Source organism: Dama dama, chromosome 8 (genome assembly GCF_033118175.1).
Source record: "Dama dama isolate Ldn47 chromosome 8, ASM3311817v1, whole genome shotgun sequence".
Lineage (NCBI taxonomy): Eukaryota > Metazoa > Chordata > Mammalia > Artiodactyla > Cervidae > Dama > Dama dama.
The window spans coordinates 44,185,018-44,211,550 of record NC_083688.1 but is presented as its reverse complement, the minus strand read 5'-3'; the positions used below and the strand labels follow the sequence as shown (position 1 = coordinate 44,211,550).

General features: G+C 38.5%; 1 protein-coding gene across 1 annotated transcript in view; it reads right to left on the bottom strand.

Annotated features, from left to right (window-relative positions):
* Positions 1 to 26,533, bottom strand: part of C2CD6 (C2 calcium dependent domain containing 6) — a 143,896-nt gene that overhangs the window by 50,773 nt on the left and 66,590 nt on the right. Inside the window, exons 12-13 of the mRNA XM_061147983.1 lie at positions 24,890 to 24,933; positions 23,455 to 23,757 (exon numbers count right to left, since the gene is read on the bottom strand). Coding sequence (XP_061003966.1) covers positions 23,455 to 23,757; positions 24,890 to 24,933 — 347 coding nt within the window. The remainder of the gene's footprint in view (positions 1 to 23,454; positions 23,758 to 24,889; positions 24,934 to 26,533) is intronic.

The window sequence follows — 26,533 nt, the reverse complement described above, 5'->3', positions numbered from 1 at the left end:
GTTAAACAAGTGGAATCAAAATGTCACAAATTTTTTAGCTAGGCAAAAATTCCTAAGTTTTCTACTACATATATTATACTATATAATTATATGCCTTTTGATGACAGGATATACAATAAATATTAATTAATTCAAAATAATATAAAATCTTAACAATGAGTTTTAAAGGATATATCAATATGCTTACTGATTTTCCTTTTCTATTTGTATTTTTCTGTCCACAGGCTTTATCTTGCACTAACTCATCTGAAAAAGAATGAAAAAAATAATATAATTAATTCAGCCCTTGTGGCATTTGATAAACAAGTTATTCAGACATGTCTCTAGTGACTGTGTAGCACAACAGTTAAGGCAACAGGCTCTAAGCCAGATTGCCTAGACTCAGTCTCTGCAACTGACCAACCACCTAAATTTGGACATGTTATCCTGCTTCTCTCTTTCTCAGTTTCCTCATCTGTCAAAGGGTGACGATCCTCTCTCACAGGGTTGTGTCATGTACAGGCTAAAGCATCTAACACTGTGTCTGCGACATAACAAGCACAAATGAATGTAAGTTTTGCTGTTAATTTTACCATCTTTGTTGTTGTTCAGTCGCTAAGTGGTGTCCGACTCTTTGAAACCACACAGACTGCCCCGCACCAGGCTTCCCTGTCTTTTACTGTCTCCCAGAGTTTGCTCAGACTCACGTCCATTGAGTCGGTGATGCTATTTAACCATCTTATCCTCTGCTGCCCACTTCTCCTTTTGCCTTCAGTTTTTCCCAGCATCAGGGTTTTTTCCAAGAGTCAGTTCTTTGCATCAGGTGGCCAAAGTATTGGAGCCTCAGCATCAGTCCTTCCAATAAGGGTTTTTTCCTTTAGGATTGACTGGTTTGATCTCCCTGCAATCCAAGGGACTGTCAAGGGTCTTCTTCAGCACAATTCAAAAGCATCAGTTCTTCAGTGCTCAGCCTTCTTTATGGTCCAACCCTCACATACGTACATGACTACAGGAAAAACCATAGTTTTGACTAGATGCACCTCTGTCGGCAAAGTGATATCTCTGCTTTTTAATATACTATTTAGGATTGTCACAGCTTTTCTTTCAAGGAGCAAGCATCTTTTCATTTCATGCCTGCAGTTACCATCTGCAATGATTTTGGAGCCCAAGAAAATAAAATCTGTCACTGTTTCCACTTTCTCCCCTTCTATTTGCCAGAAAGTGATGGGACTGGATTTCATGATCTTAATTTTATGAATGTTGAGTTTCAAGCCAGCTTTTTCACTCTCCTCTTCCACCCTCAAGAGGCTCTTTAGTTCTTCTTTGCTTTCTGCCATTAGAGTGGTATATCATCTGCATATCTGAGGTTGCTGATATTTCTCCCAGCAATCTTGATTCCAGGTTGAGATTCATCCAGTCTGGCATTTCACACAATGTACCCTTATACAGAGTGAAGTAAGCCAGAAAGATAAAGAACATTACAGCATACTAACACATATATATGGAATTTAGAAAGATGGCAACGATAACCCTATATGCAAAACAGAAAAAGAGACACAGAAATACAGAACAGACTTTTGAACTCTGTGGGAGAATGTGAGGGTGGGATATTTCAAAAGAACAGCATGTATACTATCTATGGTGAAACAGATCACCAGCCCAGGTGGGATGCATGAGACAAGTGCTCCGGCCTGGTGCACTGGGAAGACCCAGAGGAATCGGGTGGAGAGGGAGGTGGGAGGGGGGATCGGGATGGGGAATACGTGTAAATCCATGGCTGATTCATATCAATGTATGACAAAACCCACTGAAATGTTGTGAAGTGATTGGCCTCCAACTAATAAAATAAATAAATAAATAAATAAAACACTGAAAAAAAAAAATGAAGTAAAAACTAAAAAAAAATAATCACCATACTCTAGGTGATTCTGAATATTTTTGTGGCTGTTAAAGATTATGCACCTTATCACATATGTGCTTGCTGCTGCTAAGTCACTTCAGTTGTGTCCGACTCTGTGCGACCCATAGACAGCAGCCCACCAGGCTCCCCTGTCCCTGGGATTCTCCAGGCAAGAACACTGGAGTGGGTTGCTATTTCCTTCTCCAATGCATGAAAGTGAAAAGTGAAAGTGAAGTTGCTCAGTTGTGTCTGACTCTTAGCGACCCCATGGACTGCAGCTTACCAGGCTCCTTGGTCCATGGGATTTTCCAGGCAAGCGTACTGGAGTGGGGTGCCATCGCCTTCTCCCCATATGTGCTTGACAATATTTAAAGGATCACTTTTACTAATCCTTCTTGGAGCCTCATTTTAGCCTATCCTCTGGCAGTCATTTGGGTGATCTTCCATCATACATTTGCTATACATACCCAATTCTGTAAAGCTGTGTGGACACACACCCTACATTCTAGATACCTTTCATGAATAGGTCTGTATTTCCGCAATTCATGACACTAGAGAAGATTCTTACATAATAAACTTAAAGAGCTTATAAAAGCATGGGGTGAAACAATCATTCTCTTCAATGAATTGCGGTAGTATGCTGAAATATATGTACATACGTATCAGTAGCCAGAGGGTATCAATGAAAGCTGCTGCAAAGGAACTGGGCTAGCATATGTCTCCAATTTGCTTAAAGGTAATGATCATGCAAGGAATTTATTAACAAGAGTGCTATGGGAAACTTACTAAATAAACTCTTTAATATATATTGCATTTTATTTTATATAATGTATCCATAGGAGAATTAGGTTAATTATATAAGACTAATCTACATAAATAAACTGAAAAGTGTAAAGCAAAGTATAATAAAATCATATAAAATATGTATTTAGGAATTAAATCATTTTTAAAAGAATCTAGTCACATATAAACTTAGGAATATAGACTGTTAGAAAAATTGGAGAGTGAATAGTCTTAAAACCATCTTTCTCATTTTAAAAATAAGAAAAATCCAGAAAAGTTAACCTACTCAAGAGCAAACTGGAATGAACAATAAGAAAATAAGCCCTGTTTTGCTCCCTAAGCATTTACTTTTTAAAAGATATACCATAGATGCTCTTTCCAATTCTGTTTGTTCTTTTCAATTGACTTGGCACTGCTTATAAAGGCTCTTCACTCTTCAGAGGAGATTGGACCACTGGCTTGTTTCACAGACTTCTGTTCCAGAATTGTCAAATGACTCAGCCATTCAATGCCTCAGTTGCTTCATCTATAAAACTAGGATAATAATGTCAACCTAACAAGGTTGTATGAAGACTAAATAAATTAATATATATGAAATGTCTACAAAGTTATGAAGATTATAAGGCAATATAAGGCAACTGCAAGGGGGTGGTATCTAGTTCCACTCTTTCACTTTTAAAAAGGAAAAAAAATCAAGGCTTTTATAAGATAAATGGTTGCCTAAGTTTCAGAGCAGATGGTGACTGCAGCTATGAAATTAAAAGATGCTTGCTCCTTGGAAGAAAAGCTATGACCAAGTTAGACAGCATATTAAAAAGCAGACACATTACTTTGCCAACAAAGGTCCATCTAGTCAAAGCTATGGTTTTCTTCCAGTAGTCATGTATGGATGTGAGAGCTGGACTATAAAGAAAGCTGAGTGCCAAAGAATTGATGCCTTTGAACTGTGGTGTTGGAGAAGACTCTCGAGAGTCCCTTGGACAGCAAGAAGATCAAACCAGTCCATCCTAAATGAAATCAGTCCTGAATATTCATTGGAAGGACTGATGCTGAAGCTGAAGCTCCAATTCTTTGGCCACCTGATGCGAAGAGCTGACTCACTGGAAAAGGCCCTGATGCTGGGAGAGATTGAAGGCAGGAGGAGAAAAGGACGACAGAGGATGAGATGGTAGGATGGCATCATTGACTTGATGGACATGAGCTTGAGCAAGCTCCGGGAGTTGCTGATGGACAGGGAAGCCTGGTGTGCTGCAGTCCATGGGGTCGCAAAGAGTCGGACATGACTGAGCGCCTGAACTGAACTGAAGTTCCATAGCTAATCAGTGGCAAGGCAGGGGTAAGATCAGTGTACCCCCTCATCAATATTTCCTATTACTTGATACACTATTTCACCCTTTGAAGAAATAGTTGGAAGTATTAATAATAAAATAAGGAGCTTGCTTTGCTGTTCTATCAGATTTACTCCAAAAGTAATTTAATGATTAGAATATCCCAAAGGATATTACAATGAAAGTTCTGGAGAAATCACATTATGGGTTTCCAAATATCCTAATCGTCCAGGATGTTTTAATTACTCCTGAATGTTATTCCAAATGGTCACTTTTTCTTCTAGGATAAATAATAATTTAGGTGTACTTTAAAATTTTCCTGACATTTAAAGTATTCCAGACACTGACATACTATGTTCTAAAATAGTTTCCTGTACCATAATATATGTTCTTAGAATTGTTATTATTGTGTAGAACGTATATACACATACATATACATATGTATTCTTATGGATAAATACAAAAACATATATGGCTAAAACATTAATTTTTAATAATTTTCATTTCACCACATCAACTACTCAGGTAAGTCAAATTTCCACTTCAGAAACTTTCTTCTGGAATTGAGCTGCAGGAGTTGCTTGTATATTTTTGAGATTAATCCTTTGTCTGTTGCTTCATTTGCTATTATTTTCTCCCAATCTGAGGGCTGTCTTTTCACCTTACTTATAGTTTCCTTTGTTGTGCAAAAGCTTTTAAGTTTCATTAGGTCCCATTTGTTTATTTTTGCTTTTATTTCCAATATTCTGGGAGGTGGGTCATAGAGGATCCTGCTGTGATTCATGTCAGAGAGTGTTTTGCCTATGTTCTCCTCTAGGAGTTTTATAGTTTCTGGTCTTACATTTAGATCTTTAATCCATTCTGATTCATGTCAATGTATGACAAAACCCACTGCAATGTTGCGAAATAATTAGCCTCCAACTAATAAAAATAATTAAAAAAAAAAAGAAACTGTCTTCTAAAATTATACTTCTTAATCACAATTTCATCTGGTATTTTCCCTGTATTTTTTTAAATACATTTTTTCAGCTTCTATTTCTCTCTAAGTTCCTAATTGAAGAACAATCTCTACAACTCAAGGATGCTTTCATATTACAAAAAAATGTTTTTGCTTGCTCATCTTCTGTCAAGTGTTTGAGTTATATTCTTATTCTGTCTTCATTTTAATTAGATTTCTACAGTCTCCTCTGGATGGATATTCAGTTATTACACAGTCATAGAACTGCCCCAATTGTTAAATATTAAAACATTTCTGTTGTTATTGTTGCTCAGTTGCCAAGTTGTGTCTGACTCTTTGTGACCTCATGAACTGTAGCACACTAGGCTCCTCTGTTTTCCACTATTTCCCGGAGTTTGCTCAAATTCATGGCCATTGAGTCAGTGATGTTATCTAACCATCTCATTCTCTGCCACCCTCTCCCCTCTTGCCTTCAATCTCTCCCAGCATCAGGGTCTTTTTCAATGAGTCAGTTCTTCACATCAGGTGGCCAAAGTATAGGAATTTCCCATTTCCTTCAACCCCAACATGGCATAGCAGGGGACTTCCAGACCTTTGATCCAACGGCATTGTCTAATCTCGTTGTTCCATGCTTATGCTGTACTGGTTGTTAAATATTTTGATTATTACCTTTGTGTTTTCTGATATGTCAAGTATGTCTTCATAATGATATCACAGAACAATTCGTTGAATTAGAAAAACTTCTTCATTAGGTATATCTACATATAGCCAGAATGTTTGTAAACACAGATAAATGTAATAAATGGCTTAGCAATATTATAATGCATGCAAAATAAATATTATCTAGGATCTTTCGGCCATTTGTATTTTGTTTTGCTTGATTTCCCACTAATACTGTAATTCCATAGTTTTGTCATGTCAGTAATCACAAACATCATAGTGTAATTAATATTTTGAAGAAAGTTCTTGATAATAATTGCTTTACATGAGTTTATGTTCTCAATTTCACTAAATATTTGAAAATTACAAGTATATATACAAATAATAACTTACCTAAACCAGAAGGTCTATTTAAATTTTCCTTTGTGCAACAGTAACAAGGTGAACTCTGAAGTAAAAACAGAACAGAGAAGGTGAATAGAAAAAATAAGTATCACTATAATTTTTAAATTCAGCATTATTGATAGCTACAAATAATAATAAAATGAGATCCAGTGTTACCATTTGGCTTTATCTTAAATACACAAAATAATTCATTGATAATTTAACCAGTACAATAGAGGTAGTGAGAGAACTTGAAACACGGTAATAATAGTTTTTTGAGGTAGGAAATGGCAAACATAACAAAAAGTACATGATACTACTTTGTATATCATTGACCTCTTTTTATTCCCCTAAGCCCCAGGAAACAAAAACAGTAACTTAAAATAAAAATAAGATTAGCATAAAATAAAGCACATATTAGAAGAGAATGCAAAAGTGATACCATAGAAAATAGTAGATTGCTCAAAGAATTAGTTCCTTCCTGAAACAAATATAATAAACTGTCAAAAGGCTGAAAGATCAACTAATTCAAACTTCATAATTTAATGCAAAATTTAAAGCAACCAGGGACTGGTTAATGAAGAATTAAGACATTCCTGGATCAACAAAATTTAGAGGAGTTTGTCACTATTATTTCTTTGTTACAGGAAATGATAAGAGAGTCTCTCAGGATAAAAGGAAAAGACACTAGACAGTAACTCAAGCCTGTACTAACAGAGAACTCTGGAAAATGTATCTATGTAGGTAAATATAAAAGCTACCATTATCATACTTGTGGCTTGTAACTTCTAATATTTCCTACATGCTGGTGTACAACATTGTACTAGTTTTAAGTATACATAATGCTTTTATATATATAGAGAGAGAGAGAATGATTACATAATGTTTAGTTTACATCCATCACCACACACTTATAATTTTTTTCCTGTGAGGAGAACTTTTAAGATTTATTCTCTGCAACTTTCAAATATACTCATTGAATTGTTAACCACAGTATACATCACAAACCAAGGACTTATTTGTCTTATAACTGGGAAGTTTGTACTTTCTGACCACCTTCACCCATTTGACCCACCTCCCAAAATGCACCTCTGGCAACCACCAATCTGTGGTATCAGAAATAAAATACTTATGAACAAATTTAATCAAGGAGGTAAAAGACCTTTGCACTGAAAACTATAAGACACTGAAAGAAAGAAATTGACAAAGATACAAATAAATAGAAAGATAGCCAATGTTCATGGATTGAAAAATCACTATGGCTAAAATGTCCAAATAACCAAAGAGATCTATGGAGTCAATTAAATCCCTGTACATTCCAATGACATTTTTCAGAAAAACAGAAGAAAAAAAAAATCCTAAAGTAATGTATGAATTCCAAAGGACCCTGAACAGCCAAGGCAATCTTGAGAAAGAAGAATAAAGTTGGTGGTCTCACAATTTCTGATTTGAACTGTATTACAAAGCTATATTGTAAGCAAAACAGTACGGTACTGGCATAAAAACAGACCAATAAGACAGAATAGAGAGCCCAGAAATAAACTGCCACATATCTGGCCAACTAATATTTGATAGGATGACCACAAAGTCTCAATGGGTAAAGTACAGTCTCCTCAATAAATGGAGTTGGAAAAACTGGATATCTCCGTGCAAAAGAATAAAATTGAACACCTATCTGATATCACTCACAAAAAAATAGCTCAAAATGGATTAAAGGTTAAAATATAAGATTTGAAAACATAACACTCTTAAAAGAAAACGTAGGGGAAAAAACTCCTTGAATTGATCTTGGCAATGATTTTTTTTTTTTATATGACACCAGAAGCAAAGGTAATAAAATAAAAAAATAAACAAGCGAGGCTAAGTTAAACTGAAAGCTCCTGCACAGTAGAGAAACAGTCAACAAATGAAAAGGCAATCTAGTAATGGGGGAAAATATCTGCAAACTGTATATCTCTAAAGGGGCTAATAGTCAAACAGTATAAAGAATTTATACAACTCAATAGCAAACAAACAAATAACCAGATTTTAAAAGGGGGCAAAGGAAGATGGTGGAGTAGAAGGACATGCATGCCTCTCCTCCTGAGAAAGCACAAAAACTGCAACTAGCTGTTGAACACTGACAGGAGAATACTGGAACCCACCAAAAAAAGATATCTCACATCCAAATACAAAGAAGAAGCCCCAGTGAGATGGTAGGAGGAGCACAATCATGATAAAATCAAATCCCATACCCACCAGGTGGGTGGCCCACAAACTAGAGAACAGAAATAGCAAAGTTCTCCCACTATTGTAAAAGTTCTGAACCCCACGTCAAGCTTCTCAGCTTGGGGATCCAATAAAAAGAACTGGGAATCCCCAGGGAATCTGAACTTAAAGGCCAGCAGGATTTGATTACAGGACTTCCACAGGACTGGGGAGAAACTGAGACTCCAACCTTGGAGGGCACAAACAAAATGTTGTGTGTGCCAAGACCCAGAGGAAGGAAGCAGTGACCCCACAGGAGACTGAACCAAAACTGAACCACAACCTGCGAGTGCTGGAGGGGCTCCTGTGCAGGTGTGCATTGGCAGGGGCTCACTCCAAGGACAGGGGCCCTGGCAGCAGCAGTCCTGGAACGTCCCCTTTGGTGAAAGCCCTCTTGGAGGTCACCATCAACCCTACCAGAGAGCCAGTAGACCCCATGGCTGGGTTGCCTCAGGCCAAACAACTAACAAGATTGGCCCTGCCAACCAGAGCAAGACCCAATTTTTTCCCACCACCAGTCCCTCCCATTGGGAAGCTTACAAAAGCCTCTTAGCCGGAAACCACAATCCCATAGTGGCTAGAACAAAAACCACATTACAGAAAGTTAATCAGGATGCTGCTGCTGTTGTTCAGTTGCTCAATCATGTCCGACTCTTTGTGATCCCGTGGACTGCAGCACGCGAGGCTTCCCTGTCCTTCACCATCTCCTGGAGCTTGCTTAAACTCATATCCATTGAGTCAGTGATGCCATCCAACCATCTCATCCTCTGTCATCCCTTCCTCCTGCCTTCAATCTTTGTCCAGCATGAGAGTCTTTTCAGGATGAAAAAGCAGACAGCTATGTCCCAGATGTTGGGAAAAGATAAAACCCCAGAAAAACAACTAAATGAAGTAGAGATAGGCAACCTTCCAAAAAAAGAACTGAGAACAATGATAGTGAAGATGATCCAGGATCTCAGGAAAACAATGGAAAAGATGCAAAAAATGTTTACTACAGACCTGCTTTTGAACTGTGGTGTCGGGAAGACTCTTGAGAGTCCCTTGGACTGCAAGGAGATGCAACCAGTCCATCCTAAAGGAGATCAGTCCTGGGTGTTCGTTGGAAGGACTGATGTTGAAGCTGAAACTCCAATACTTTGGCCACCTGATGCGAAGAGCTGACTCATTGGAAAAGACCCTGATGCTGGGAAAGATTGAGGGCAGGAGGAGAAGGTGATGACAGAGGATGAGATGGTTGGATGGCATCACCGACTCAATGGACATGGTTTTGGGTGGACTCCGGGAGTTGGTGATGGACAGGGAGGCCTGGCGTGCTGCGGTTCATGGGGTCGCAAAGAGCCAGACATGACTGAGCAACTGAACTGAACTGAACTGAACTAGAAGAACTAAAGAACAAACAAACATAGATGAGTAATACACTAGAAGGAATCAATAGCAGAATAACTGAGGCAGAAGAACGGATAAATGATCTGGAGGGCAGAAAGGTGGAAATCACTGCTGTAGAACAGAGAATAGAAAAAAGACTGAAAAGAAATTAAGACAGCCCAAGAGATCTCTGGGACAAAATTAAATGCACCAACATTTGCATTATAGGGGTCCCAGAAGGAGAAGAAAGAGAGGAAGAATGTGAGAAAATATTTGAAGAGATAATAGCTGAAAACTTCCCTAACATGGGAAAGGACATACTCAACCAAGTCCAGAAAGCACAGAGAGTTCCAGGCAGGAAAAATTCAAGGAGGAATATACTGAGACACACGGTAATCAAACTGACAAAAATTAAAGACACAAATAAAAATATTAAAAGCAACAAGGGAAAAACAACAGCATACAAGGAAAATATCATCAGGTTATCAATAGATTTCTCAACAGAAACTCAAGCCAGAAGGAAATGACATGATATATTTAAAGTGATGAAAAGGAAGAAATTTACAACCAAGAATACTCTACCCAGCAGGACTCTCATTCAGATTTGAGGGAGAAATAAAAAATTTTCCAGATAAGCAAAAGTTAAGAGATTTCAGCAGATATTGCCTTTTCTCTCCAAAGCTCCAGATATGTTTCTAATGAGCAGCTATGTTTAAAAATCACTGGACTCTATGATGATCTTTTACTTTTATCCAGTTTGTTTCACTTTTTCTATTTCATATTCAGTGCTCCCATTTCATTTAGTTTATGTTTTCCAACTTCTCCATCTCTTCTTTTTTCTTTTTGATGTTCTTTATCAAGTCTTTATCAAGCATATTAGGAAAGCTTTTGCATACATATATATAAATAGTATGTATAATATATATATTTTAGAAAACTTATCAACTTTTGCCTAACCAAAAAATTTATGACATTTTTGACTAGTATGAATAGAATGCTAGAGTTCTAATTTAAAAAATTAGATATGCAACAAGTAACAGAGGTTTACTGTTTATCACAGGGAACTATAGTCAGTATCTTGTAATAACATATAATGGAAAATCTGAAAAACAACATATATGTGTGTGTAAATATATATACATATATATATAATATATATGTGTATAAAATTGAATCATCTTGCTATACACCTGAAACATTGTTAGTCAACTATATTTCAATAAAATATATATTAAGAAAAAAAATAAAAGGGGGAAAAGGACTGAATAGACATTCTTTCAAAGAACACATCCACAGTCAACAGGGGAAGTGCTCCAATCACTAATTTCATGCTCCAACATGAAAAAGTGCTCCAATTACTAACCATCAAGGAAATGCAAATCAAAACCACAAGATCACCTCATAACTGTTCAGTTCAGTTTAGTTCAGTCACTCAGTTGTGTCCAACTCTCTGCAGCCCCATGGACTGCAGCATGCTAGGCCTCCCTGTCTATCACCAACTCCCAGAGTGTACTCAAACTCATGCCCATTGAGTTGGTGATGCCATCCAATCATCTCATCCTCTGTCATCCCCTTCTCCTCGCGCCTTTAATCTTTCCCAGCATCAGGGTCTTTTCCAAGGAGTCAGTTCTTCACATCAGGTGGCCAAAGTGTTGGAGTTTCAGCTTCAACATCAGTCCTTCCAATGAATATTCAGGACTGATTTCCTTTAGCATGGACTGGTTGCATCTGCTTGCAGTCCAAGGGACTCTCAAGAGTTTCTTCAACACCACAGTTCAAAAGCATCAATTCTTAGGTGCTCAGCTTTCTTTATAGTCCAACTCTCACATCCATACATGACCACTGGAAAAACCATAGCCTTGACTGAACACAGCTCCCCCCATCAACAGAAAATTGGGTTAAAGATTTACTGAGCATGTCCCTGCCCATCAGAACAAGACCCAGTTTCCCCCTCCGTCAGTCTCTCCCATCAGGAATCTTCCATAAGCCTCTTATCCTTCTCCATCAGAGGGCAGACAGACTGAAAACCACAATCTTAACTGTTAGACTGTCTCTCATTAAAAAGACAAGAGTTCACACATTTTTCAAGGAGGTAAAGAAAAGGGATTCCTTATGCAACGTTGGTGAGAATGTAAATTGATAACAACTACTATGAAAAACAGTATGGATGTTCCTCAAGAAATTAAAAGTAGAGTTATATGATCCAGCATTCCCACTGCTGGGCATATACCAGAGTTTAAAACAATATATCAAAGAAATATCTGCACTTTAATGTTCATTGCAGCATTATTTACAATAGCCAAGGTATGGAAACTACCTATATGTTTATAGAAAGATGAATGGGTGAAGATGGGTATCTATCTCAAAAGAATATTATTCAACCATGAAAAATAAGGATATAATGCCACTTGTGACAACATGGATGAAATCTGAAGGCATATTGCTAAGTGAAATAAGTCAGATGGAGAAAATCTCATTTGTAGTGAAATCTTAAAAAAAAAAAAAAAAAGGCCAAACTTGTAGAAACAGAAAGTAGAATGGTAGTTACCAGCAGCTAGGGTTTAAGGGATAGGGAAATGCTGGTCAAAGGGTTCAAGACTGTAGTTATAAGATGGAAAATGTTCGAGAGTACAGCACATAAGTTCTGCACACAGCATAGTTAATATAGTTATTAACAGTAATATTGCATTTTATACATCGCATTTGCTAAAAGAGTAAATCTTAAGTTTTCTCACTACACACACACGCAGGTAACTCTGGAAGGTGATGGGTATGTTAATTAACCCGGTGATGATAATGATTTCACAAGGTACCCTTATATCAAAGCATCACACTGTATACACGTTCTGCTGTGGTTAGTTGCTTAGTCATGTCCAACTCTGGACCCCATGGACGGTAGCCCACCAGGTTCCTCTGTCCATGGGGATTCTCCAGGCAAGAATAATGGAGTGGGTTGCCATGCCCTCTTCCAGGGGATCTTCCCAACACAGGGATCAAATGTAGGTCTCCCTCATTGCAGGCAGATTCTTTACCATCTGAGCCACCCGGGAAGCCTGTATACACATTAAATATATACAATTTTGTTTGTTAATGAAATCTCAGTAAACCTGGAGGAAAATATTATAATTCTTAATGGTGTAGTGATGAAAATATTCTAGATCTTCATATAGTGAAATATACATTATCAAAACTCATTGAACTGTCCATATAAAATTGGGTGTATTTCATGGTATGTAAATGTTATGGGTTGACTTTGTCTCTAAAAAAGATTTGAGACACAAAGTCCCTCAAAAAAGTTCAAAGCCCCAATAACTCAAAATGTACCCTTGAAAATAGAGTTATTGCAAATATAGAGTTATTGCAAATATAATAAATTAAGATGAGGTCCTATCGAAATAGGCTGGAACCTTAATTTGACATTTCTGATATCTTCATAAAAGGAGAGACACATACAAGGAGAAAATGACCATGTGATGACAGAGGCAGAGAGTGGCATGATATGGTTAGAAGCCAAGGAATACCAAAGATTACTGGCCAATACCAGAAGCTAGAAGCAGCAAGGAAGCATTCTCCCCTATAGGTTTCAGAGAGAGCCAGACCTTGCTGACACCTTCATTTCAAACTTGTAGTCTCTGTAACTATGGGACAATAAATTTCTGTTGTTTTAAGGTACCTATTTGTTTGTGGATCACGACAAACTGCAAAACTCTTAGAAAGATGGGAATACCAGACCATCTTACCTGTCTCCTGAGAAACCTGTATGCGGGTCAGAAAACAACAGGTAGAACACTGTATGGAACAACTGACTGGCTCAAGATCAAGAAAGGAGTATGACAGGGCTGTCTGCTGTCACCCTATTTGTTTAACCTATATGCTGAGTGCATCATGAGAAATGCCAGGCTGGATGAGTTACAGGCTGGAATCAAAACAGGTGGGGGAAACAACAACCTCAGATATGTGGATAATACCACTCTATTCACTAATACTACTCTGACAGAAAAGAAAGAGGAAGAGGAACTAAAGAACCTCTTGATGAGGGTAAAGGAGGAGAGTGAAAGAGCCGGCTTAAGACTAAATATTGAAAAAAACTAAGATCATGGCACCTGGCCCCATTACTTCATGGCAAATAGAGGGGCGGGGGGGAAGGTGGAAGTAGTGACAAATTTCCTCTTCTTGGGCTCCAAAATCACTGTGGACAGTGACTGCAGTCATGAAATCAGAAGACAGCTGCTTCTTGGCAGGAAAGATATGACACACCTAGACATTGTATTGAAAAGCAGAGACATTACTCTGCTGAAAAGGTCTGTATAATGAAGGCTATGGTCTTCACGTGGTCACGTACAGTTGTGAGAGCTGGACTGTAAAGAAGGTAGAATGCCAAAGAATTGATGCCATTGGACTGTGGTGCTAGAGAAGACTCCTGAAAGTCCTCTGGACAGCAAGGAGATCAAACTAGTCAATTTTAAGGGAGATCAACCTTGAATATTCACTGGAAGGATCCTGAAGCTCCAGTATTTTGGTCATCTGAGGCAAACAGACTCATTGGAAAAGTCCCTGATGCTGGGAAAGATTGAGGACAGAAGGAGAAGAGGGCATCAAGGGATGAGATGGCTGGACGGCATCACTGATGCAGTGAATGTGAACTTGAGCAAACTCCAGGAGATGGTGAGGGACAGGAAGGCCTGGCGAGCTACAGTCCATGCGGCTGCAAAGAGTTGGACGTGACTGCACAACTGAACAGCAACAACAACAATGGCATCCCTAGGAAATTAAGAGAAATTAATAAGTTATAATTAATAAAATCATAATTAGGAAATTATTATAGTAATAACCTCAATAAAATTTATAGAAAACAAAAGAAAAAGAAAAGTACCATAACATTTCACATTGATAAAATTAATAGTCCAAGAGTATCAACATGTTATTCAAGAAATATCCACAGGAAAACTTACACACTATAGGTAAGAGGTAAACTGGTACCACCATCTTAACATTGTACAGAAAGTGGTGACCAAAACCATCCCCAAGAAAAGAAATGCAAATAGGCAAAGTGGTTGTCTGAGGAGGCCTTACAAATAGCTGAGAAAAGAGAAGCAAAAGGCAAAGGAGAAAGGGAAAGATATACACAACTGAATGCAGAGTACCAGAGAACAGCAAAGAGAGATAAGAAAGCTTTCTTAAGTGAACAATGCAAAGAAATAGAGGGAAACAATAGAATGGGAAAGACTAGAGATCTCTTCAAGAAAACTGGAGATACCAAGGGAATAGTTCACGAAAAGATGACAATGATAAAGGACAGAAATGGCAAGGATATAACAGAAGCAGAAGAGATAAAGAAGTGGCAAGAATACACAGAACAGCAATAAAAAAAAGTCTTAATCACCCAGATAACCACGATGGTGTGGTCACTCACTTAGAGCCAGACATCCTCAAGTGTGAAGTCAAGTGGGCCTTTTAGGAAGCATTACTATGAACAAAGCTAGTGGAGGTGATGGAATTTCAGCTGAGCTATTTCAAATCCTAAAAGATGATGCTGTTAAACTGCTGCACTCAATATGCCAGCAAATTTGAAAAACTCAGCAGTGGCCAGGACTAGAAAAGTCCATTTTCATTCCAATCCCAAAGAATGGCAATGCCAAAGAACATTCAAACTACCATACAACTGTGCTCATTTCACATGTGAGCAAGGTAATGCTCAAAGTCCTTCAAGCTAGGTTTCAACAGTATGTGAATTGAGAAATTCCAGATGTACAAGCTGGATTGAGAAAAGGCAGAGGAACCAGAGATCAAATTGTCAACTAATTCTGGATCATCGAGAAAGCAAGGGAATTAAAAAAAATCTATTTCTGCTTCAGTAACTACACTAAAGCCTTTGACTGTGTGGATCACAACAAACTGTGGAAAATTCTTCAAGAGATGGGAATACCAGACCACCTTACCTGTCTCCTGAGAACCCTGTATGCAGGTCAAGCAGCAACAGAACGGGACATGGAGCAACAAAGTAGTTCAAAATTTGGAAAGGAGTACGTCATGGCTGTATAGTGTCACTCTGCTTATCCAACTTATATGCAGAGTACATCACACGAAAAACTGGTTGGTTCACAAGCTGGAATCAAGATTGCTGGGATAAATATCAACAACCTCAGATATACATATGATACTACTCTAATGGCAGAAAGTAAAGAGGAACTAAAGAGCCTCTTGATGAGGGTGAAAGAGGGGAGTGAAAAAGCTGTCTTAAAACTCAACATTCAAAAAAATGAAAATCATGACATCCAGTCTCATCATTTCCTGGCAAATAGAAGGGGAAAAAGTAGAATCAGTGACAGATTTTATTTTCTTGGGCTCCAAAATCACTGCAGATGGTGACTGCAGCCATGGAATTAAAAGACACTTGCTCCTTGGAAGAGAAGCTATGACACCCATAGACAGCATAAAAAAAGCAGAGACATTACTTCATCGACAAAGGTCAGACTAGTCAAAGCTATGGTTTTTGCAGTAGTCATGTACAGATATGAGAGCTGAACCATAAAGAAGGCTGAGCACTTAAGAATTGAAGCTTTTGAATTGGGGTGCTGCAAAAGACTCTTGAGAATCTCTTGGACAGCAAGGAGATCAAAACAGTCAATCCTAAAGGAAATCAACCCTGAATATTCACTGGAAGGACTGATGCTGAAGATGAAGCTCCAGTACTTTGGCCACCTGATGCAAAGAGCCGACTCACTGGATAAGACCCTGATGATAGGAAAGATTGAAGGCAAAAGGAGAAGGGGGCAACAGAGGAATGAGACAGTTGGATGGCATCACCGACTCAGTGGACATGACTCTGAGCAAACTCCAGGAGATAGTAGAGGACAGGGAGGCCTGGCATGCTGCAGTCAATGCAGTTGCAAAGAGTCGGACATGACTTAGTGTCTGAACAACAAGAACAACTATCTTGGTAAACAATGTGGCTAACTGGGTATATTATCTAGTTAGGAATCAGCAATTTCAGCTTTATGTATACACCCCAGAGAGTTGCATGCCACAAAAATGCTTATATTAATAACAGCATGTTTTTAACAGATGACTGACTGAGCAAGCACACACACACAATAAATTACATTCACACAACATTTAAATTGTATTCCAGTCAATTGACTATTTTATGGCAAGGAAAATTACTTAGCTACATCCATACAAAAATATGATTGAATCTCGCAAATTTAATGTTAAAAATAATAAGCAATAATGTAATAAGTTTTTGCATAACTTTGTCATTTGGGAATGTAAAAATAACCAGTAAAACTACAAAGGAGGGAAATGTTATCACAACAGTCAAGACAGTGCTTCTCTCTGGAGAGAATGTAATGGGACTGTCATCAGGAAACAGCACGTGGTTGAGGGAGTACTTTTCATGTAACTGCACTGTTTTATTTCTTGACCTAGGTAGAGATTACAATGGTTGTTGCTTTATAATTACTTGTTAAGATGCTCACATTTTATGTATTTCCTGTATGTGTATTTCAGTATAAGACAAATACATTCTAAAGGGAATGACAAAAAGTGTAATGGGTTCTTAGAAGAGATGAAGAACAAGTATTAGGACACTGACAGTACTAATTTTAGAAGCAGCAGCAAGTTTAGGAAGTGTTTTTTTTTTTCCTATTCAGGAAGGAAAGTGATTTAGTTGAACTTAGGGAAATGTTTAGCAGTCGCTGAAAAGAATTTTACTAATATTTCATTAAAACCCAGAAATCATTTACTGAAGCTGCATTTGAATTACAGAAACTTCCAGGTAAAATGGGAGAATAAGCCCTTGCATGACTATCTAACAAAACAAAATATATAAACTATGACGAGGTACCACCTCACACTAGTCAGAATGGCCATCGTTAAAAAGCCGACAAAGAACAAATGCTGGAGAGGATGTGGTAAAAAGGAAACCCTCCTACACTGTTGGTCGGAATGTAAATTGGTGCAGCCACAATGGAGAACAGTATGGGGGTTCCTTAAAAAAACTAAAAATAGAACTTACATTTGACACAGGAATCCCACTCCTGGACATATACCCAGAGTAAACAATAATTCCAAAAGATACATGCACCCCCCATGCTCACTAAAGCACTATTTACAATAGCCAGGACACAGAAGCAACCTACATGTCCATCAACAGAGGAATGGATGCAGAAGATGTGGCACATACATACAATGGAATATCACTCAGCCATTAAAGGGAATGAAACCGTGCCATGTTCAGAGATGTGGATGGGCCTAAAGACAGAGTGAAGTCAGTCAGAAAGAGAAAAATATTGCATATTAATGCATACATGTGGAATCGAGAAAAATGGAACAGATGAACCTATTTGCAAAGCAGAAATAGAGACACAGACAAAGAGAACAAACGTACGGAATCCAATGGGGCGAGGGGGAAGGTGGGATGAATTGGGAGATTGGTACTGACACTATAACGAGAACCTACTGTATAGTACTTCCCTGGTGGGAAGTGCTCTAGGGCTGTATAGGGCTTCCCTGGTGGCTCAGAGGTTACAGCGTCTGCCTCCAATGCGGGAGACCCAGGTTCGATCCCTGGGTCAGGAAGAGCCCCTGGAGAAGGGCGTGGCAACCCACTCCAGTATTCTTGCCTGGAGAATCCCATGGACGGAGGAGAATGGTAGGCTACAGCCCATGGGGTCGCAAAGAGTCGGACACAACTGAGCGACTTCACTTGACTTCACTGTATAGCACAGAGAACTCTGCTCGGTCCTCCGTGGTGACCTAAATGGGAAGGAAATCCAAAAAAGAGGGGACATACATACACACTCAGCTGATTCACTTTTCTGTACACCTGAAACTAACACAACACTGTAAAGAAACTATACGCCAGTAAAAATTTTTTTGAAAGAAAGAAATAACATACAACTTAAAAAAATTTTTTTTCCACTGAGATAACCTCTCAGGTTTTCCTTTGAATTTAGATTTTGCTATTGCTGTTATACTTGCAGCTGAATCTTATACCATCCCATAAGACTAGTTGGGCCCCACCATGATAGCCACCAAGCAGACGACCCACAAACTGCAGAAAAATTATACCAAAGAAATTCTCACACTGTTAAGAAAGTTCTAGGACCCACAACAGATTTTCCAACCTGGGGATCTGGCAAAGGGACTGAGAACCCCCAGGAATTTGACTTTGGAGGCCAGTGGGATTTCATTACAGAACCTGCACAGGACTAGGGAAACAGACTCTTGGGGGGCACAAACAAAATCTTATGTGCACCAGGGCCCAGGAGAAAGGAGCAATGTTCCCATAAGAGACTGAGCCAGACTTGCCTATAAGTGTCCAGGAGTCTCTGGTGAAGGTGTGGGTCAATAGTGGTCTACTGCAGGGCCAGGAGCACTGAATACAATCCTGTAGCCATAAGTCCTTTTGAAGAAGGTCACCATTACTGGCATTACTCCTACAAAGTTTGGCCTCAGGTCAAACACCCACCCATCAACAGAAAATTGGATTAAAGATTTACTGAGCATAGCCTAGTAAACTAAGACTATGGCATCCAGTCCCATCACTTCATGGCAAATAGATGGGGAAACAGTGGAAACAGTGACAGACCTTATTTTGGGGGGCTCCAAAATCACTGCAGATGGTGCCTGCAGCCATGAAATTAAAAGACACTCCTTGGAAGGAAAGTTATGACCAACCTAGATAGCATATCAAAAAACAGAGATATTACTTTGCCACCAAAGGTCCATCTAGTTAAGGCTATGGTTTTTCCAGTGGTCATGTATGGATGTGAGAGCTGGACTATAAAGAAAACTGAGTGCTGAAGAATTGATGCTTTTAAACTGTAGTCTTGGAGAAGATTCTTGAGAGTCTCTTGGACTACAAGGAGATCCAACAAGTCCCTCCTAAAGGAAATCAGTTCTGAATACTCATTGGAAGGATGATGCTGAAGCTGAAACTCCAATACTTTTGCCACCTGATGTGAAGAACTGATTCACTGGAAAAGACTCTGATGCTGGGAAAGATTGAAGGCAGGAGGAGGAGGGGACAACAGAGGATGAGAATGTTGGATGGCATCACCGACTCAATGGACATGAGTTTGAGTAAGCTCCGGGAGTTGGAGATGGACAGGGAAGCCTGGCATGCAGCAGTCCACGGGGTCGCAAAGAGTCAGACATGACTGAGAGACTGAACTGAACTGAGCATGGCCCCACCCATCAGAACTAGACCCAGAGTCCCCCACAGTCAGTCTCTCCCAACAGGAAGCTTCCACAAGCCTCTTATCATTACCCATCACAGGGCAGACAGAATGAAAACCACTATCACAGAAAACTAACCAACTGATTGCATGGCTTATAGCCCTATCAAACTTAGTGAAACTATGAACCATGCTGTGTAGGGCCACCCAAGACAGTGGGTCATGGTGGAGAGTTCTAACTAAATGTGGTCTACTGGAGAAGGGAATGGCAAACCACTTCAGTATTCTTGCCTTGAGAACCCCATGAACACTATGAAAAGGCAAAAATATATCACACTGAAAGATGAACTCTGCAAGTTGGTAGGAGCCCAATATGCTACTGGAGAACAGTGGAGAAATAACTCCAGAAAGAATGATGTGACAAAGCCAAAGCAAAAACAACACCCAGCTGTGGATGTGACTGGTGATGGAAGTAAAGTACAATGCTGTAAAGAGCAATATTACATAGGAACCTGGGATCTTAGGTCCATGAATCAAAGTAAATTAGAAATGGTCAAACAGGAGACGGCGAGAGTGAACATCAACATTTTAGGCATCAGTGAACGAAAATGGACTGGAATGGATGAATTTAATTCAGATGACCATTATGTCTGCTACTGTGGGCAAGAATCCCTTAGAAGAAATGGAGTAGCCTTCATAGTCAACAATGGAGTCCAAAATGCAGTACTTGGGTACAATCTCAAAAATGACAGAATGATTTCTGTTTCCAAGGCAAACCATTCACTATCACAGTGATCCAAGTCTATGCCCCAACCACAAATGCCGAAGAATCTGAAGCTGAACAGTTCTATGATGACATACAAGACCATCTAAAACTAACACCAAGAAAAAATATTATTTTCATCATACGGTACTGGAATGCAAAAGTAGAAAGTCAAGAGATACCTGGAGTAACAGGCAAGTTTAGCCTTGGAGTACAAAATGAAGCAGGGCAAAGGCTAATAGAGTTTTGCCAAGAGAACGCACTTGTCCTAGCAAACACCTACTTTGAACAACACAAGAGATGACTCTACACATAAGTATCACTGATATCCATGTGTATTGATGGTCAATACCAAAATCAGGTTGATTATATTCTTTGCAGCCAAAGATGGAGAAGCTCTATACAGTCAGCAAAAACAAGACTGGGAGCTGACTGTGTCTCAGATCATGAACTCCTTATTGCCAAATTCAGACTTAAATTGAAGAAAGTAGGGAAAACCACTGAATCATTGAATTATGACCTAAATCAAATCCCTTATGACTATACAGATAAAGTGATAAATAGATTCAAGGGATTAGATCTGATAGACAGAGTGCCTGAAGAACCATGGATGGAGGTTCATGACATTATACAGGAGGCAGTGACCAAGACCATCCCCAAGAAAAAGAAAGGCAAAAAGGCAAAAAGGAAAGATATACCCATCTGAATGCAGAGTTCCAAAGAATAGCAAGGAGGGATAAGAAAACCTTCCTAAGTGATCAATGCAAAGAAATACAGGAAAATGACAGAATGGGAAAGACCTCTTCAAGAAAATGAGAGATACCAAGGGACTATTTCATGCAAAGATGGGCACAATAAAGGACAGAAATGGTATGGACCTAACAGAAGCAGAAGATATTAAGAAGAGGTGGCAAAAATACACAGAAGAACTATACAAAAAAGATCTTCACAACCCAGATAACTACAATGACGTGGTCACTCACCTAGAGCCAGACATCCTGGAATGCGAAGTCAAGTGGGCCTTAGAAAGCGTCACTACAGACAAAGCTAGTGGAGGTGATGGAATTCCAGGTAAGCTATTTTAAATCCTAAAAGAGGATGCTGTGAAAGTGCTGCACTCCATATGCCAGCAAATTTGGAAAACTCAGCAGTGGCCAGAGGACTGGAAAAGGTCAATTTTCATTCCAATCCCAAAGAAAAGTAATGCCAAAGAATGTTCACACTACTGCACAATTGCACTCATCTCACAGGCTAGCAAAGTAATGCTCAAAATTCTTCACCAGTATGTGAACCATGAACTTCCAGATGTTCAAGCTGGATTGAGAAAAGGCATAAAAAACAGGAATCAAGTTGCCAACATCCATTGGATCATCAAAAAAGCAAGAGAGTTCCAGAAAAACATCTACTTCTGTTTTACTGACTACGCCAAAGTCTTTGACTGTGTGGATCATAACAAACTGTGGAAAATTCTTAAAGAGATGGGAACACCAGACCACCTTACCTGCCTCCTGAAAAATCTGTATGCAGGTCAACAAGCAACAGTTAGAACAGAACATGGAACAGCAGACTGGTTCCAAAGTGGGAAAGGAGTACGTCAAGGCTGTATATTGTCACCCTGCTTATTTAACTTATATGCAGAGTACATCATATGAAATACCAGGCTGGATGAAGCACAAGCTGGAATCAAGATCACCAGGAGAAATAACAATAACCTCAGATATGCAGATGACACCACCCTTATGGCAGAAAGCAAAGAACTAAAGAGCCTCTTGATGAAAGTGAAAGAGGAGAGTGAAAAAGCTGGCTTAAAACTCAACATTCAAAAAACAAAGATCATGGCATCCAGTTCCATCAATTCAAGACAAGTAGATGAGAAAACAATAGAAACAGTGACAGACTTTATTTTCCTAGGCTTCAAAATCACTGTAGATGGTGACTGCAGCCATGAAATTAAAAGATGCTTGCTCCTTGGAAGAAAAGCTATGATCAACCTAGACAGAATATTAAAAAGCAGAGACATTACTTTACTGACAAAGGTCCGTCTAGTCAAAGTTATGGATTTTCCAGTAGTCACATATGGATGTGAGAGTCGGACCATAAAGAATGCTGAGTGCCAAAGAATTGATGCTTTTGAACTGTGGTGTTAGAGAAGACTCTTGAGAGTCCCTTGGACAACAAGGATATCCAACCAGCCCATCCTAAAGGAAATCAGTCCTGAATATTCATTGGAAGGACTGATGCTAAAGCTGAAGCACCAATTCTTTGGCCACCTGATGCGAAGAACTGACTTACTGGAAAAGACCCTCATTCTGAGAAAGATTGAAGGAAGGAGGAGAAGGGGACAACAGAGGATGAGATGGTTGGATGGCATCACTGACTTGATGGACATGAGTCTGAGCAAAGCTCCAGGAGTTGGTGATGGACAGGGAGGCCTGGCACGATACAGTCCATGGGGTCACAAAGTCAGACACAACTGAGCGACTGAACTGAACTGATGAGACTAGTTTGTATTACTGGTTTCTCACATCAGTTTTCCTTCAGGGGCTTTTTCTCCTTTACTTGATGATTTTAAGTATGGTAGGAATATTTAATATACTTAGACATACTTCTACTTGGAGACATCTGAATGCACTTCCAATTTATTTGTATTTAATTTTTATTAACGAATTTTTGTTTTTCCTACTCTTATACTTCTAATATGATGGCAGATACCTTTATTCAAAGTCTTTCTTTGCATCCCTACCTTGAAAGCTACCTTTTGATTTTGAATCTGGGGAAACTAAGCTTGTGTTCTTCTTTCAAGCTAAGCTGAGACTTTTGCTTTGCCACCGAATTTCTGTTGGAGATAAATCCAAGTTCCTCCTTTTTATTCTACTTGGATTCATATAGGTATTTTTCAACTTTACCTCTGATGTATATGAGTCAGTTTTCAAAAGGCCTGGGTATCTCTCTTTTAATTTTTCTTCTGGTAGAAAGAAGAGATTTTTCATTTTCTTCACTGGCATGGCTTCTTGCCGGTGTTCCTCTAAAGGTGGTATTTGGTCCTCTTCTGTTATTGACAGCCTAGAAACAGTGGACAATGGCGTATCTGTTTCCTTTGATGGCACATCAGTTTTAGGAGCAACAACACTTGAATCATCTTTTCTTGACTGGTTCAAAGTTGGTAGAGTCAGGCCTTTCTTATCACCATTATCATCATTATCCAGTAACTAGAAAATATATCAATAAGCTACCAATTAATCATTACCAATTAAAAATATTTAAAACTAACAAAACTGGACGTAAAATCATTTGTACTTTTATCCTTTATTATAAAAGTTACCATCAATATTTATAAATTATTACATTCCTTAAGAGTTGAGAAATTCTCTACCTGCCTGCAGCCATGGACTACAGAGATTACCCATAAAAATGACCATACTGCATTATGAAGCAGTAGTTCTCATATATTCATATTTTATAAATCAGCAACATCTCAAAGGAGGAAAATTAAGGTGTCTGATATTTTACTGTTACTATACTATCACCAATATATCATAACAAAAGAAATTTTGATAGCAAAATAATACAAAGAACAATATCATAAAAATCACAATTATATAACAAAAAAAGAAATTTTAATAGTAAAATACTACAAGTAATAGTATCATAAAAGAAATGATAAAAGTCTGTTAAGACAAGTAAATTTAGCTGTATGAGAAGCTCCCTATATTGCCTTTTTTGTCTCTTCTTGGACTATGGAAAACAGTGTATGTTGACTCCTCAACTGGTATTTGGGGAGCCAGTGGCCCAAGAATAGAAATCATTAGGTCCTATTTTTCAAGTAGTACAAAAGAACCTTTTATATTTTATTGGTTTTCATAAGGGTCCACTGGTTTTTGGAACTGATATCTTCTGTAAAATTAGCTAAAGAGTAAATATTATGTTAAATATATTATACAATATAGACTATTATTATGGAGATTGCATATTACAGAGAGTATATAGTTACAGAGAAAAAGTACAGAATGTAGTTAGGTCTGTGGCATCCATATCTGAGATGTAGAACTTCATGATTTTAACTTGTTTCCCCTCTTTGGTTCATAAACACCTTTTGTCCCCTATAGTCATATATACTTTAAAATGTTACAATTTAATGCTGAAACTTCCCCTTTAACAGTATAATTTAACTTAAATGAAACACGTAACTGTACAAATATTGCTGTATCAGAAATAACCATGAAGACCTAAATAACTTCTTGAGTGCTTTTTTCCTTTCATCCATTAATATTTTCTGTTTACAAATATTTCACCCCGTTATAAAACAGTAACTATTAGAAATTCTCTTTCAAATTTCCTTACCTCACTTGGAATAGTTTCAGCTTGCTCCTTTATTAGGGAGATACCTGTTAAGAAATTTATAGAAGTATTTTATTATATATAAAATAATAAACATTATGCATTAATAAAATATCATTACAATTTTTCTCACCAAGAATAAGAACAATTTAAATCAAAGCAGCTATTCAAACATAGACACTATATACTTACAATAACAGGCTGACGAATCTCTAGGAAGATGGAGGAGTAAATGAACAAGTATAAAGTGAAAAAGTATAATATGATAACACTTCAGATACATCAATATAAGACATTGAAACAGGCATATAATATTGGTTGTTCAGTCACTCAGTCATGTCCAACTATTTGCAAACCCATGGACTGCAGCCTGCCAGGCTTCCCAGTCCTTCACCATCTCTCGGAACTTACTCAAACTCATGTCCATTGAGTTGGTGATGCCATCCAACCATCTCATCCTTAGTCGTTCCCTTCTCCTCCTGCCTTCAATCTTTCCCAGGATCAGATTCTTTTCTAATGAGCCAGCTCTTTGCATCAGGTGGCCAAAGTACTGGGGCTTCAGCTTTAGCATCAGTCCTTCCAGTGAATATTTAGGACTGATTTCCTTTAAGATTGATTGGTTTGATCTCCTTGAAGAACAACACCACAGTCCAAAGTTGGAGAAGAGTTTTCTCTGACACCACAATTCAAAAGCATCAATTCTATTGGTGCTCAGCCTTTTTTATGGTCCAATTCTCACATCCACACATGACTACTGGAAAAACCATAGCTTTGACTAGATGGATCTTTGTCGGTAACATAATATCTCTGCTTTCTAATATGCTGTCTAGGTATGTCATAGCTTTTCTTCCAAGGAGCATCTTTTAATTTCATGGCTGCAGTCACCATCTGCAGTGATTTTAGAGCCCAAGAAAATAAAGTCTTTCACTGTTTCCATTGTTTCCCCATCCATTTGCCATGAAGTGATGGGACTAGATGCCATGATCTTTGTTTTTTGAATGTTGAGTTTTAAGCCAGCTTTTTCACTCTCCTCTTTCACTTTCATCAAGAGGCTCCTTAGTTCTTCTTTGCTTTCTGCCATAAGGGTGGTGTCATTTGCATATCTGAGGTTATTGATATTTTTCCTGGCAATCTTGATTCCAACTTGTGCTTCACCCAGCCTGGTATTTCATATGATGTACTCTGCATATAAGTAAAATAAGCAGGGTGACAATATACAGCCTTGATGTACCCCTTTCCCAATTTGGAACCAGTCCATTGTTCCATGTCCAGTACTAAATGTTGCTTCTTGACCTGCATACAAGTTTCTCAGGAGGCAGGTAAGGTGGTCTGGTGTTCCCGTCTCTTTCAGAATTTTCCACAGTTTGTTGTGATCCACACAGTCACAGGCTTTAGCACAGTCAAGGAAGCAGAAGTAGATATTTTCCTGGAATTCTCTTGCTTTTTCTATGATCCAACGGATGTTGGAAATTTGATCTCTGGTTTTTCTGCCTTTTCTAAATCCAGCTTGAACATCTGAAAGTTCTCAGTTCATGTACTGTTGAAGACTAGCTTGGAAAATTTTTAGCATTACTTTGCTGGCATGTGAAATGCATGTAATTATGCAGTAGTATGAACATTCTTTGGGATTGCCTTTCTTTGGGATTG